The sequence below is a fragment of the Coregonus lavaretus genome (assembly GCF_964263955.1).
Source record: "Coregonus lavaretus genome assembly, chromosome: 30".
NCBI lineage: Eukaryota > Metazoa > Chordata > Actinopteri > Salmoniformes > Salmonidae > Coregonus > Coregonus lavaretus.
Genome location: NC_140017.1, coordinates 23,898,392 through 23,915,357, shown reverse-complemented (window position 1 = coordinate 23,915,357; position 16,966 = coordinate 23,898,392). Strand labels below are relative to the sequence as shown.

The 16,966-nt window shown below is 43.5% G+C and overlaps 1 protein-coding gene across 2 annotated transcripts; it reads left to right on the top strand.

The window, feature by feature from the left end:
* Nucleotides 1–1,161: 1,161 nt before the first annotated feature.
* Nucleotides 1,162–15,464, top strand: proca1 (protein interacting with cyclin A1). Of its 2 annotated transcripts, XM_084148330.1 has the most exons (5): nt 1,162–1,473; nt 9,327–9,775; nt 9,918–10,050; nt 12,847–12,981; nt 13,250–15,464. In XM_084148330.1, the coding sequence occupies exons 2-5, from the start codon at nt 9,343–9,345 to the stop codon at nt 15,135–15,137; spliced, it is 2,589 nt and encodes an 862-aa protein (XP_084004456.1). In that variant the 5' UTR covers nt 1,162–1,473; nt 9,327–9,342; the 3' UTR covers nt 15,138–15,464. The 2 variants fall into 2 exon arrangements, with proteins under 2 accessions (XP_084004456.1, XP_084004455.1); XM_084148329.1 differs by lacking the exon at nt 1,162–1,473 and having other exon boundaries at nt 8,879–9,775.
* Nucleotides 15,465–16,966: the final 1,502 nt, after the last annotated feature.

Sequence of the window (16,966 nt, the reverse complement as noted above, 5' to 3'; positions counted from 1 at the left end):
TGGCTGATTCGCATGATGTATTGTTGTCTCTACTGTCTTGCCTTTGTGCTGTTGTCTGTGCCCAATATTGTTTGTACCATGTTTTATGCTGCTACCATGTTGTGCTGCTGCCATGTTGTGTTGCTACCATGTTGTTGTCATGTGGTGTTGCTACCATGCTGTGTTGTCATGTGTTGCTGCCATGCTATGTTGTTGTCTTAGGTCTCTCTTTATGTATTGTTGTGGTGTCTCTCTTGTCGTCATGTGTGTTTTGTCCTATATTTTTATTTTTAATCCCAGCCCCGTCCCCGCAGGATGCCTTTTGCCTTTTGGTAGGCCGTCATAGTTAAATTAAACACACAATTAGAGCAAAAGTTAATAAGATTGGTTAAAATTAAAATGTAATCTTTTATTGCAATAATATGGTGTATTCAGCTCAAATAGCACAGAAGATTACTCTATAATGGGGCAACAATATTTGAAATGTTGCTGTTTTAAATGATAAACAAAATCAAAAAATTATGCAATGTTGTATTTCATCGATTTTCAGTTGACTTTCCAATAAATTAAGTTCTAATGCTATAATGTTGTTACAAGTTAACAAATGCATCAAAAAGCTTTAATCATTAGAATTTAAATAGACTTAAAATGCTGTGGTGTGGTGGAGTCTGTGAAGATATACTGCATACAAATAACTTTGGCGAGTCCCAAACATAGAGAATGATAGAGGCCTCTAGTGGCCAAAAGGCCGTTTTGGCATGGGCAGCACCATTGAGGGCTTCCACCATGCTTCCGCCATTTTAAAGTAATCAAAGTAGTCAACTGGGTGGGGATTCCTATGGGTTGTAACCTCAATGGCGCTGCCCATGCTGTCACAGACGCTATATGGCACAGATATAAAGATGAGTCCTCTATCTATCTATATGATCCCAAACCAGCCCCTCTCCCTTACCAACTAGCTTGGAGGGTCCTACGTTGTCATGTGTTGCTGTCGAAACTCAGAGGGTGACGCCTCAATCAGACCAACAGCGTCATTGTGTTTTGGTACACCTGAAGTACATTCATTTACAATGGAATGCTGCTTCTGCCTTGCACACAGATTATCCATTATATTGACCAGATTCTCATGTGGCTGCTCTAACAATGGAAATAAATGTCTTCAAAAATGAAAGGCACTCAGGAGGAGGCACAATCAGGTGGGACCATTCTAGCCAATGAGATTGCTGATACGCATGTGAACAACAGGCACAACTCCAATTATATGTTTTTTCTCAAAGTTGCCAGGATGTAGCGGTCCTACTTATATCAGTACACTCGTAACAACCTAAGCATTACGAAAACTTCTATTCGATCAAATAAGTCACACCTAGCAAATAAGCCATTACATTTTGTGTTAACCAAATTCGACACTGTCATTGACCAACAAGGAAAACAACATCGAGCCCCCCGACGCTTATGGGGACTGTGTGCTCTCGTTCTCCGTGGCCGACATGAGTAAGTAATTTAAGCGTGCTAACCCTTGCCAGATGGCATCCCAAGCTGCATTCCCAGAGCCCATGGGCCCCCCCACCTTGCGGGGGTTGCAGGGGTGTGTGGTACGCCAGTGGTAGCAGGGTGAACAGGCTATGGCTCGGGTTCGCTGCATCTATGATAACATCTGCAAATCTGTGTATGTGACCAATAAACTTTGATTTGATTACCAAAACTCCTCCCTTGGTGAGAAAAATAAAGAAGAAAAAAAAGCCACCTGCTGGAGAAGACAGATTCTGGGTCCAGTTATCGCTCATGCTTCGCCTCTTTCTCTCTGCCTTTAAGCATTGCGTTGCAGAGGCAGTTGCAGTGCATTCTGTGTTCTGTGGGTCATTAGGATTTATCCAATTAATGCATCACATTGTAAGACTTGACAGAAATAGTAGCAAAAGGTGAATGTTGAACTTTTATTGCACACATATCCAATAACAATTTTGGATTACATAATGAAAAAAGTTTGACTTCAGAATTTATTATGCAGCATTGATGAAATTATGCTGTCAGTCTGAACAAACCACTACTATTCTGCTAGCATCACTTTTCTATGGTAATGAGGAAACCTTCAAAATGAAAGCCAGCATTTCAAAACATTGCAAGGTGGATAACGCATTCAAAAGATATTACATTTTAATCAATGTCGATTTTGATTGTGCTTATAAGCAAATGTAAAAAGGAATTTATGGAGAATTTAAGGAATTTTTCTAAAACATTATTTTAAGATCACTTGAGAAATACAATGTTCAGACTGGTATGTTGACAATGTTGGGCTTATAGTGAAAAATATATATTCTTTGTGCTCATGTAAAAGTGGGGTTGGGAGTACTCTAGAATCTATATATTGTGTCATTTCATGGGGCACTGAATATTACGGAGTGTTGCTGGCCTTTTACTAGACCCATTCCATAGGCCACAATGCAAATCACTGCATATAAAATATATATTGGCTTATAGTGAAATAACTATTTTTTGTGCCCATGTAAAAGTGAGGTTGGATGAACTCAGTAGGGTCTGTATAATCTATATATGGTGTTATTTCATGGGGCACTGAATAATAAGCCAGTATGAAAGAGAATTAGAGGATAAACTACTTCCAATTCAGAAATACCTGGCATTACAGTATCTGGCAATGTACGGGGTTGTTGTGGTGGATGTGACACTATACTATGAATTTTCTCATTGATGCTCCCGTTTTAGGAAACAGTCAGATGGTAGTAATTGTGGTGTTTATGTGTGCTTGTTTTCTAGAGCAGTCTTATTAGAGTGCAATGTGAATACGCTTTGTCACAATGGCATGCAATACTAAATTTTACATTAGTTATCAGACGGGAAAGAAGTTAAAGTTTAAACTTGAAGAATACAGCAGACTTGTGTAATGTATTTTAAACTGTACAGAACATAACTTTGCTGACCTTGATAGATAATCATCACAATATAACTTGTAAATAATCTTGTCTCTGTTATTGTTTTAGAAAATATAATTAATAGACCTATGCCTGTACCCTACACAATAGCTTTGAACATACCAGTATTGGTGTAAACTTTCTAAAGACAATATTAAAAATAAAAGTAAGTCAAATTATATATATATATATTTTTAAGGTGGTTGCAATGCTGTAAAAAAAACAGTTATACTGCACTACAGTGCAAAGAAAATGTGATATTCCCAAAGTTTAGCATGTCTTTGAAGGGGGACTTTCCAAGATATAAATCTCAGTAACAGTTAAACATTTATTCTGGGAGGTAGCCTACTTCTTTTGTTACATTTTTCAAGCATCTAAAAAAGACACAAACAAATAGGCCAACATGTGCTATGTAATTAGGCACGCCTCTCCATTGTTTTGTATAAAATTGCGCAAACTCCAAACATACACTACATGACCAAAAGTATGTGGACACCTGCTCGTCGAACATCTCATTCCAAAATCATGGCCATTAATATGGAGTTGGTCCCTCTTTGCTGATATAACAGCTTCCACACTTCAGGGAAGGCTTTCCACTAGATGTTGGAACATTGCTGCAGGGATGTGCTTCCATTCAGCCACAAGAGCATTAGTGAGGTCAGGCACTGATGTTGGGCGATTAGGCCTGGCTCGCAGTCAGCGTTCCAATTCATCGCAAAGGTGTCCGATGGGGTTGAGGTCAGGGCTCTGTGCAGGCCAGTCAAGTTCTTCCACACCGATCTCGACAAACCATTTCTGTATGGACCTCACTTTGTGCACGGGGGCATTGTCATGCTGAAACAGGAAAGGGCCTTCCCCAAAAGCACAGAATCAACTAGAATGTCATTGTATGCTGTTGCGTTAAGATTTCCCTTCACTGGAACTAAGTGGCCTAACCCAAACCATGAAAAACAGCCCCAGACCATTATTCCTCCTCCACCAAACTTTACAGTTGGCACTATGCATTGGGGCAGGTAGCGTTCTCCAGGAATTCGCCAAACCCAGATTTGTCCGTCGGACTGCCAAATGGTGAAGCGTGATTCATCACTCCAGAGAATGCGTTTCCACTGCTCCAGAGTCCAATGGTGGCGAGCTTTACACAACTCCAACCGACACTTGGCATTGTGCATGGTGATCTTAGGCTTGTGTGTGGCTGCTCGGCCATGGAAACCCATTTCATGAAGCTCCTGACCAACAGTTACTGTGCTGACATTGCTTCCAGAGGCAGTTAGGAACTAGGTAGTGAGTGTTGCAACCGAGGACAGACGATTTCTACACACTACCCGCTTCAGCACTCGGCGGTCCAGTTCTGTGAGCTTGTGTAGCCTACCATTTTGTGGCTGAGTAGTTGTTGCTCCTAGACGTTTCCACTTCACAATAACAGCATGTACAGTTGACCGTGGCAGCTTTAGCAGGGCAGGAATTTGACAAACTGACTTGTTGGAAAGGTGGCATCCTATGACGGTGCCACATTAAAAGTCACTGATCTCTTCAGTAAGGCCATTCTACTGCCAGTGTTTGTCTATGGAGATTGCATGGCTGTGTGCTCGATTTTATACACCTGTCAGCAATGGGTGTGGCTGAAATAGCCGAATCCACCAATTTGAAGGGGTGTATCTCGGTGTTTGTTCGGATAGCATTTCGCTCTGGAGCCTGCAGCCTTGCTGGCTTGGTCAGAGGCTATCGAAGGGCCTAATTAGCCCATACACCCTCGATCATTTTCACTCCCTCAGCTTTGGGACATTTGTGCATATGGCGGGGCCACGTGAACAAGCAAATGGAGGCCTAAGTGCGTGGGGAAGGAGAAGGGGGTAATTTGGGACTCAGCCTAAATTCTCTTACTTATACTTTAGTCTAAGAACGTTTTTATTCATTAACTCGAAAGTTAAGACTGCAAAACCACTATTGGTGAGTGATAACCACCCAGCACACTCTTGCATTTTTTTATAAAACAGTAACCGCTTTAACTTTATCACAAACATCATAAATTGATTATGGATGGGGGAAAGAGCAATCATATAAACTGCGGGGCAATAAGGTCAGAAATATACTGAAAGAAGTAACATTTCAAAGAAATGTATTACAAAATGCAGCAAACTGTCAAGCAACATTCATCTTCTCTCCGTTGGTCCCGTGTCAAACAGGGTTGTATTAGTGAGATCTCTGAGCTTTGATGAAGAGGCACATCTGACTCCTCCTTGACACATCATGTCTTCATCTGGATGCTCTGGAATACTCTGGACTTTTGGTACCTGCAATACCATGTGTAAATATACTGTAGGTCAAAACCATTGGGGTAAATGTGAAAATATGAATGAATGAAAATTGTATTTATAATTTCTATAACTAATGCCATAGAGATCCTATTAAATTACTAGAGGGGCTATGTCATACACCCTCAAAGTTCTAGAATGGAGTAAAAATGGCAGCCATATTGGTCAGGAAGAAATCCAATCTAGTCTAATTGGAATGAATGGCAGTAGAGGCATAATCCAGATTTTACTTATGCAGGCGGGAAAAAGTAAGGCGTGTGATATTGTGTAATATAATTATTGTCACCCTAAAATATTGTCATATAATTATAAATGCAGTTTATACGGGTTTTATACCAATGTTCTGTATAAACAGCCTTTATAATATACGTAAACAGGCCATAAATGTCTTTTTTTCTTGTAACGCTTTGAGGACTATTATACACTAGATATACAAAAGTATGTGGACATCCCTGCAAATTAGTGTATTCGGCAATTTCAGCCACACCTGTTGCTGACAGGTGTATAAAATCGAGCCCACAGCCATGCAATCTCCATAGACAAACATTGGCTTTAGTATGGGCTTACTGAAGAGCTCAGTGACTTTCAACGTGGCACCGTCATAGGATGCCACCTTTCCAACAAGTCAGTTCGTCAAATTTTGCCCTGCTAGAGCTGCCCCAGTCAACTGTAAGTGCTGTTATTGTGAAGTGGAAACGTCTAGGAGCAACAACTACTCAGCCGTGAAGTGGTAGGCCACACAAGCTCACAGAATGGGACCACCGAGTGCTGAAGCCCGTAGTATGTAAAAATCGTCTGTCCTCGGTTGCAACACTCACTACCGAGTTCCAAACTGCCTCTGGAAGCAACGTCAGCTCAAGAACTGTTTGTCGGGAGCTTCATGAAATGGGTTTCCATGGCCGAGCAGCTGCACACAAGCCTAAGATCACCATGCGCAATGCAAAGCATCGGCTGGAGTTGTGTAAAGCTCGCCGCCATTGGACTCTGGAGCAGTGGAAACGCGTTCTCTGGAGTGATGAATCACGCTTCACCATCTGGCAGTCCGACGGACAAATCTGGGTTTGGCGGATTCCAGGAGAACGCTACCTGCCCCAATGCATAGTGCCAACTGTAAAGTTTGGTGGAGGAGGAATAATGGTCTGGGGCTATTTTCCATGGTTCGGGCTAGGCCCCTTAGTTCCAATGAAGGGAAATCTTAACGGTACAGCATACAATGACATTCTAGATGATTCTGTGCTTCCAACTTTGTGGCAACAGTTTGGGGAAGGCCCTTTCCTGTTTCAGCATGACAATGCGCCCGTGCACAAAGCGAGGGCCATACAGAAATGGTTTGTCAAGATTGGTGTGGAAGAACTTGACTGGCCTGACCTCAACCCCATCGAACACCTTTGGGATGAATTGGAACGCCAACTGCGAGCCAGGCCTAATCTCCCAACATCAGTGCCCAACCTCACTAATGCTCTTGTGGCTGAAAACGTCCCTGCAGCAATGTTCCAACATCTAGTGGAAAGCCTTACCAGAAGAGTAGAAGCTGTTATAGCAGCAAAGGGGGGACCGACTCCATATTAATGCCCATGATTTTGGACAAACAGGTGTCCACATACGTTTGATCATGTAGTGTATGATTCAATATCAGTACTTGTTGCATTTACAACTTGTCTAAGTCCTATCATCAACTGATTTCAGCCAGTGTCTGGCTGAGGATTGACTGCATTTTAAAAAATGGAATGTTGGCATATTGGCAGTTAATTTGAAAAATTAATGGAATAATTCCTCTAAAACTGACTGGCTAGCTAGCTACCAAACATACAGTGCAGATACATTCTTAAAATTCATTATTTTACACAATATCACAGCACTGGCAAACCATGGTTGACCAACTCCCTGACCAAAATGGCTGACCTTTATGCTATCATTAGGTTCATGTCCATTCTAGTATTTTAGTAATTTATAATTATATGGCTAATGCCATCTTGTCGATAATGTTCCCTCACCTGAGAAAATATCATTTTGCATCTCCATGGACAGTCCCTTATCAATCTCAACTCCTCCTCTCTGCTCTCAGTCAAAGAGTGTCCTGAAGGTACACATCCCATTAGACTATCAGAGTATGAGGAGAAGCTGGAATTCCTTAACTCTTTCATAGAGGGGTTTAGGTAGGAAGGCTGCACCTGTGCTCTGCGCGCCTAGGTGAGACTACACAGCCAACAGGTGAGGTGAAGTGCCTCTAGGCCTACTCAGTTGTTTGCCTACTCTGTGACGCCATAATAGAGAAATCGACAGAACCTTCCATTTAATAAAATTATATTTAATAGAAGGATCTGGATAAATAAATTTTTGTTGTCGGCAGATTGTATTACATGCGTAACAGTGTGAACGTTTTGTAATACAACGTGTGCATTATTTCATTTTATCAATCATTTCTTATTGTCACTTTCTATTAAAACTCTTATTCTGATAATACCAACTGTAATTATTTGCCTATTAAAAATGGATTACAAAGGCTTTGTTATATAGTCAATGGAAGGTTCCCAATGTCAAAATGCAACACCAATGGAAACAAGCTATTTGATTGACAATATCTGGAGCACAGAATAATTATTGTTTTCCACCCACTTAATCCTTGCAGTAATGAGCATTCAATTAACCCATGGGCTTTAACAAGATTTATTCGAATGTTGCCTCAGGTGATTTTGCATCATTTCTCCCCGCCTTCTAACAATCCGATTCCAGTGCATTTGCGGAGAATCCAAAAGGCCTCCGCCTCTCATGGAAGCTCTTTGTAAATTCTGCCTTGTGACCAAACAGTGGCCTGATTAGAACTCACCGCCGATGTTTGTCTGGACTAGGGGCTGCACATGCAGACCTAGCTAATTGGGTGAAATATTTAATAGTCTATAAAACCTAATAAAATGTTGCCAAAGAAGTATATGGGTGGCAATATTTAAAATGCAAAGTCCGTTATTGTCAAATGAGTTCCATGACATAGCTAGCTACTTTAATAGATTAATTACCTGCCAGTACCACCATGCAGTGCCAGTCCAAGTAAATGACCCCATTCGACACCAGGGCAACATTTACGCGTCATGGGTACAGTAGTGCACCCTCTGACATGACCTCAACCTCAACTCTCCATCCTCCATCGGTAGTAGGTTTCAACCCCTGAAAGCACATTAATTAAACCCAGCTTGCTCAGACATGCTGCTGAGAGAGCGCGGATTGCGTGCAAGCTTTGCAAACCTTCCCATTCTAGACAAAGAAAGACGTTTGTTCCGACATTCTAATTTAGGTCACCACCAATGCCTTTTGTGGAATCTAAAAGATGTCCAATCTCTTGGGTTAGAAGAATCACGCCATCCTTGTTACCATGGAAAGCGCGAGAAGAACCTCCTCCTTGCTTGCAGCGTCACAAAAGTTAAATCTCGATTTTTGGTGAAAAGGGGGACGGGGAGGTAAATGGCGGTCAACGCACGGCAGAGTAGCCTAGGCTGCCAGCAGTAGTACACGCCATCCTATTAACCCTATCGGTTCTGCTTTCTTTGATTATTCGCCTATAAATAAATAGAATGAGTGTAAAAGACAAAGACGCACGCAAAAATGTGCCTTGCTGTCAATATACTTTCCTGTAGTTATTGTCTCATTCGGATATAACGAAATTCAGGCACAAGTAGGCTGATTATTTTATGTTGAACTGCTAGTAATTGTAGAATAGCCATGCTTTTATGTTTAAATTACTAAGCATCAGTTTGCGCACATTCTGAAATTGGCCACAGTCTCAATGGATTCTGTTGAAATAATGGAAAGTGTGTAATCGGCCACTGAAGGGGTTAATTTTATGTGTCAGACCCCTCCCATTATTGTCAGTCATCGTATTAATAATCGCACCACTAGAAGTGTCGCATTAAAGCCGGTTTTGGCGAGAGCCCGGTGAAAGCAGTGGTGCTGTCTCAGTGCGCGTGGTGCTGAAAGTGCCATCTGAAGTAATGTGGTCGTTATTCTTTTTCTTTCTGTCTTATCTGGACAGAAACTTCGTCAAGGGAGAATTCCCCAATTATTCCCTAGAAGCAGAGAAACAGAGTAAAGATGTGTTTTTCATGCTCAACAGCACTTTCTGTGCCAAAATGTCAGGCATGGGGGGAAATTGCCTTTACCAAGTGTCAGACGGAATTGAGGAGGTGCGCTCCGTGCATGACTCCGCGGGTAAACTGGTGGACTGCTCAGTAACCATCAACCAGATGCAGGTGAAGTCATTCATGCATGTGTGCAGATTGGGACTGAAGCACCAGAGAACCAACCCAGAAGATATGGAGTTGAGTTTTACAGACATGGCAGAAGCCAAATACAACTGTCAAGCGTTCCAAAAGACATCAAAGCGCACGACGGTCACCACGGAGAGGATAGCCGCGCCAACAGCACAGACACCGAAGGAGACGAGAGAGAATTCTGTCCACGAGGATGACAAGCAGGTGATACGGAGATCCAAGCGAGGATTCACTTATCCTGGAACCCTGTGGTGTGGAGCTGGCAACATGGCTGATAATTACGATCATTTGGGTATGTTGCGTAAAGTTTGATATTATTCTGTATTTTAGATGCACGATTATCTATTCTGACCACATCTAGCCATTCAACTGTTTCACTGATTTCGGTGCATGTTGGTTTGTTGTGTTTTTTAATATACACTCTCCATTTGCAGGAGAGTTCGCGGCGACTGACAGTTGTTGCCGCGTTCATGACCACTGCCCCTACGTCATCCATGCGTTTTCCTCAATGTATGGCTACACCAATTTCAAGTGGCATCCCCTTAGTCACTGTGACTGCGATAATGCGTGAGTTGCCTACAATATAGTTGGAACGCCTTTTTGTGTTTATTTGTGTGTTTGTATTGTATTTGCAAGACATTGCAAGACATTTGGAAATTGAGCAAGTTGAGGTGACTAAACTGCTTGGAGTAACCCTGGATTGTAGACTGTCATGGTCAAAGCATATTGATACAACAGTAGCTAAGATGGGGAGAAGTATGTCCATAATTAAGCACTGCTCTGCCTTCTTAACAACACTATCAACAAGGCAGGTCCTATAGGCCCTAGTTTTGTCGCACCTGGACTACTGTTCAGTAGTGTGGTCAGGTGCCACAAAGAGGGACTTGGGAAAATTGCAGTTGGCTCAGAGCAGGGCAGCACGGCTGGTCCTTAAAAGTACACGGAGAGCTAACATTGATGACATGCATGTCAGTCTCTCCTGGCTCAGAGTGGAAGCGAGATTGACTTTATCACTGCTTGTTTTTGTGAGAGGTGTCGACGAGCTGAATGTACCAAGCTGTCTGTTTGGAATACTGGCACACAGCTCGGACACCCATGCATACCCCACAAGACATGCCACCAGAGGTCTCTTCACAGTCCCCAAGTCCAGAACGGACTATGGGAGGTGCACAGTACTACATAGAGCCATGACTACATGGAACTCTATTCCACATCAGGTAACTGATGCAAGCAGTAGAATCAGATTTAAAAAACAGGTAAAAATACACCTTGTGGAACAGCAGGGACTGTGAAGAGACACACACACAGGTACATACAGTGGGGAAAAAAAGTATTTAGTCAGCCACCAATTGTACAAGTTTTCCCACTTAAAAAGATGAGAGAGGCCTGTAATTTTCATCATAGGTACACGTCAACTATGACAGACAAAATGAGAAAAAAAATCCAGAAAATCACATTGTAGGATTTTTAATGAATTTATTTGCAAATTATGGTGGAAAATAAGTATTTGGTCACCTACAAACAAGCAAGATTTCTGGCTCTCACAGACCTGTAACTTCTTCTTTAAGAGGCTCCTCTGTCCTCCACTCGTTACCTGTATTAATGGCACCTGTTTGAACTTGTTATCAGTATAAAAGACACCTGTCCACAACCTCAAACAGTCACACTCCAAACTCCACTATGGCCAAGACCAAAGAGCTGTCAAAGGACACCAGAAACAAAATTGTAGACCTGCACCAGGCTGGGAAGACTGAATCTGCAATAGGTAAGCAGCTTGGTTTGAAGAAATCAACTGTGGGAGCAATTATTAGGAAATGGAAGACATACAAGACCACTGATAATCTCCCTCGATCTGGGGCTCCACGCAAGATCTCACGCCGTGGGGTCAAAATGATCACAAGAACGGTGAGCAAAAATCCCAGAACCACACAGGGGGACCTAGTGAATGACCTGCAGAGAGCTGGGACCAAAGTAACAAAGCCTACCATCAGTAACACACTACACCGCCAGGGACTCAAATTCTGCAGTGCCAGACGTGTCCCCCTGCTTAAGCCAGTACATGTCCAGGCCCGTCTGAAGTTTGCTAGAGTGCATTTGGATGATCCAGAAGAGGATTGGGAGAATGTCATATGGTCAGATGAAACCAAAATGTAACTTTTTGGTAAAAACTCAACTCGTCGTGTTTGGAGAACAAAGAATGCTGAGTTGCATCCAAAGAACACCATACCTACTGTGAAGCATGGGGGTGGAAACATCATGCTTTGGGGCTGTTTTTCTGCAAAGGGACCAGGACGACTGATCCGTGTAAAGGAAAGAATGAATGGGGCCATGTATCGTGAGATTTTGAGTGAAAACCTCCTTCCATCAGCAAGGGCATTGAAGATGAAAACGTGGCTGGGTCTTTCAGCATGACAATGATCCCAAACACACCACCCGGGCAACGAAGGAGTGGCTTCGTAAGAAGCATTTCAAGGTCCTGGAGTGGCCTAGCCAGTCTCCAGATCTCAACCCCATAGAAAATCTTTGGAGGGAGTTGAAAGTCCGTGTTGCCCAGCGACAGCCCCAAAACATCACTGCTCTAGAGGAGATCTGCATGGAGGAATGGGCCAAAATACCAGCAACAGTGTGTGAAAACCTTGTGAAGACTTACAGAAAACGTTTGACCGGTGTCATTGCCAACAAAGGGTATATAACAAAGTATTGAGAAACTTTTGTTATTGACCAAATACTTATTTTCCACCATAATTTGCAAATAAATTCATAAAAAATCCTACAATGTGATTTTCTGGATTTTTTTTCCTCATTTTGTCTGTCATAGTTGACGTGTACCTATGATGAAAATTACAGGCCTCTCTCATCTTTTTAAGTGGGAGAACTTGCACAATTGGTGGCTGACTAAATACTTTTTTTCTCCACTGTACACACATACATATAGACACTCACTCTACACACACGTACACATGAATGTTGTATTGTAAATATGTGATAGTGGAGTAGTGGCCTGAGGGAACACACTCAATTTGGGTAAAGTGTTATGAAATATAATGTCATGTAATATTTTTAATTGTATATAACTGCCTTAATGTTGCAGGACCCCAGGAAGAGTAGCTGCTGCCTTGGCAGGAACTAATGGGGATCCTTAATAAATACAAATACAAATGAGCAAAATGCAATGCCCTTGATCCATCCGTTTAAATAATCATTAAAAATAATAAATAAATAAACTGCTTCATACACTTGAATAATTATGTTAGACAGTCAGAGACTGAAACCAATTATATTATGTACTGCCAGTCAAACCATCCAGACAGGCTACAGTAAGCTGGAGTGGCACATTTTCTCTTTGTCACACTGTCTGTGCAGGTTGAAGGAGTGTCTGAAGAAAGTCAATGACACCTCCTCCAGGGTCGTTGGCCAGGCTTTCTTCAATGTCATCGAGGTGCCCTGTTTCCAGTTCATATATGAAGAGCAATGTGTGGAGCGCCACTGGTATGGAGCGTAAGTACAGTATTTACTGTAGGTTCCAATAATGCGCATACAAATCAAATCAAAGTTTATTGGTCAGATACACAGATTTGCCGGTGTTATGGCAGGTGAAGCGAAATGCTTATGTTACTAGCGCCAACAGTGAACTAGAATGTCTTGCAAATACAATACAAATAATCAAAAAAATCGAACAAGAAATAACAATCCAAGCATTTTTAAGTGGCTTTGTAGTACACTACAGGGAGCACATCTTAAACTCTCCATCTCTCTTATCCACCAGGTGTAAAAAGTATGACAAGCTCCTGGTTGCAGTGCCTAGAGAGTCCATCCCGTATGATTTTGGAGGCATTGAGGTTATTGACGTGCTGACCGTGGCTCCTCTGGTACAGAAAGAGACAAAGAAAACAGGCACAGAGCAGGACAATCCTGAAGGCACAACACAGTCCACTGTGTCCGGCTCCCAGACCACTGGCCCCGAGGAGCCCTCCCTCGGGAACATTGTCACCACCGCTGAGGACTTCATCAAATTTCTGGCCACTGTCTCCACCTCTCAGGGTTCGACTACAGACACCACCAAAGGAGAGACACAGACCTCAGAGAAGAAGAAGAGGAAGAACACTGCAGGGAAAAAGAAGAACAAAAACAAGAAGAGGAAAGGGAAAGGAAAAGGGAGAAAGAGGAAGCAGAACATCGACTCAGTCTCAAAAGGAGCAGAGGAAGGGACTAGAGTTAGTTCTACCAAAGCAGAGGAAGTTGTCGATAAGAGTAACTTTGTGAATGAGCCTGAGAATGTTGACCAGTTGAACAGAAATGTAAACTGTTTCAGTGATGGTGAAATAGATCGTGGAGGGAAAGAGGAGCTTTCTAATGATGTCATGAGAGATGAACCACGTGTAGATGAAGAAATTGCTGCAGATGCCTCTGTCACCTCAGTCACTGCTGTCAAGAAGGAGCAGACAATGCTGGAAACCCCGGCTTTGACGGATCACACATCTCTCGCTGTAACCACCGGCACATCCACTGTGACCACACAGAAAACCAAAAGGCAGAGGTCAAGAAAGGGGGAAGGGAGGAAAAAACAGAGCAACATAACACCAACTGTCACCCCTAAAGGAGTTGCACGCCATACCGCCATTAAACAGGACCTCCCAACATCCACAACAGAGAGCTCTGGCACCCCGACCATCCCTACCAGCACTGCCATAATCTCTGCAGCGCAGCCTGTGCAACAAAGGTTAGAGAGCCACAGTGAAAAGGGACCTGTTACGGCTACTGCCGGCACCCCCATTGTGATTTTTATCAAAAGCAAAAGGCACAGGTCAAAGGAGAGTGAGAATAGAAATAAAAGGAGGAAAATCACTTCCACTCTTCCCATGGTGGGGGTTACTCTCAGAACCCCCACTGAAGAGGATCTTGGAGTGATCACTACTGAGAGCACAAGTGATCCAGCCGTCACCACCATCACTACTGTTAGCACTGCAGGGCAGCCAGTGTCACACAGACCAGAAAGTCACAATGAGAAGGGGTCCAAGACCACTACAACTATAACCTCGACTTTGAGTGAGACCAAAAGGCACAGGCCGAAAGAGAGAGAGGGAAGAAAGATGAGGAGAAAAATCATACCAAGTCTTTTGGCTGAGGGCACATATCTGCAGAATACCACTGAAGATGCCCTTCATACAGTCACTACTGACAGCACTGGTGTACTGAACATCCCCACAACCACCACTGTAGTCACTGCAGAGCAGGCTGAGACGCTAGTACCACAGAGCATAGAGAGTCACAGTGAAAAGGGACATCTCACCACAACAGCCAGTGACCTCGTTGTGACTGGGAGAAGACAAGGATCAAAAGAGAGGGAGGGTAGAAAGAAAAGTAAAAAAGTGACCATAACCACTGTTGTCAAGGATGAGGTTCCTATCCATGATGACAATGAAACCAAACTTGAAGAAATAATGACAAGTACAAGTCTGACACCCTCAGCGTCAGCAATCTCATCCAAAGTTGAAGAAGTAGGAGAGTTCAATCTACAGGAATCTGAGAACTACAGAGAACAGACCCTCTTCCCTGTGCAGACCAGCACACCCACTGTAAATCCAATAAAATCCACTATCCAGAAAACGGAAGCGAGACTAGGTAGAAAGAAAAGGAGAAAAACACCACAATGAGACTCATACTAACAATGTTGCTAGTATAGAATGAAAGAGTGCAATGATGTCCTAGATGACTAGCCTAGCTCTTGACTGTCAAAAAAACCTGCTATGCAGACTCAAACGTATGTATATTATGTGTTCGTCATCTTGTGTGTTTTGTCAAATCAACATTCGTGCACTATTCAACAGGAATCGTAACAACTGAATGAAGGATCAGGATAATTTATTGTAATATTGTATGTGCATTTAAACACCAATGATTAATAAAATATTTGAAAGAAGCATATGTGCAATGAATTATAAAAGTGATGATTTCATTAATAACACATACATTTTTGTGCATGTAGGCATATACTGTACTGTACTCCCAAGACAGCAGGGAATATTTAATACGGAAGAAATTAATGAATTCCAAGTTCAGGGAGTTCGCCATTTCATCTGCTTACCCATAAACTGCTTACTTTTCTGAAAACAATGCTTGCCATATTGTATACACAGACTGGCTCCAAGCCAAGAAAGCTAAGCCTTCTTCCAGGTTTAAATACTATTTCCTTTGAAATACTATTTCCTTTGACCTGTGGGGGACTTTGGACCTCTAGTCCCTTCCAATGCGATATAAGGAATTGTGATGAAAGGGGTCACATTCTTAAAAAAGGATTATGTGCTCACTGTGAACTATATTCTCCCCACCTAAATGAGGGTTGTAAGACCCTGTAAAACAGAGGCTCAAATCCCTCAGCTGATTCTCACATGCTGTCACGGCCGTCTTGAAAGGAAGCGGACCAAAGCGCAGCGTTTGTGGCGAACATGACTTTAATAGATGACGCACAAAATACAAAACAAAAGACGACTCATGAAGTCCACGGTTAACTAACCGAAACGGAACAAAAACCCACAACTCCCACAGGAAAACATACAGATAAATATGGCTCCCAATCAGAGATAACGAGCCGACAGCTGACACTCGTTACCTCCGATTGGGAGTCATTGACCAAACCTAGAAACGAACCCCACAGAAATGCAAACATAGAAATACACCCAAATACCCAACAAAACAAAATACACCCTGGCTCAAATACAAAAGTCCCGGAGCCAGAGTGTCACAGTACCCCCCCCTAAAGGTGCGAACTCCGGGCGCACCAGCATACAGTCTAGGGGAGGGTCTGGGTGGGCGTCTGTCCACGGTGGCGGTTCTGGCCCTGGTCGTGGTCCCCACCCCACCTTAGTCACTATCCGCTTCCGTAGCCTCCTCCACATGACCACCCCCCAACTAAACCCCACTGGATTAAGGGGCGGCACCGGACTAAAGGGCAGCACCGGACTAAGGGGCAGTACCGGACTAAGGGGCAGCACCGGGCTAAGGGGCAGCACCGGGCTAAGGGACAGCACCGGACTCAATGGCGGATCCTGGCTGGACGGCTCATGGCTGGCTGAAGGATCTGGCTGCTCATGGCTGGCTGACGGATCTGGCTGCTCATGGCTGGCTGACGGATCTGGCTGCTCATGGCTGGCCGACGGATCTGGCTGCTCATGGCTGGCCGACGGATCTGGCTGCTCATGGCTGGCTGAAGGATCTGGCTGCTCATGGCCGGCTGACGGATCTGGCTGCTCATGGCCGGCTGACGGATCTGGCTGCTCATGGCTGGCGGAAGGCTCTGGCTGATCCTGTCTGGCGGAAGGCTCTGGCTGATCCTGTCTGGCGGAAGGCTCTAGCGGCTCCGGTCTGGCGGACGGCTCTGAAGGCTCATGGCAGACGGGCGGCTTTGCAGGCTCAGTCCAGACGGCCAGTTCAAGCGCCTTTGGGCAGACGGGCAGTTCAGGCCCCGTTGGGCAGACGGCAGACT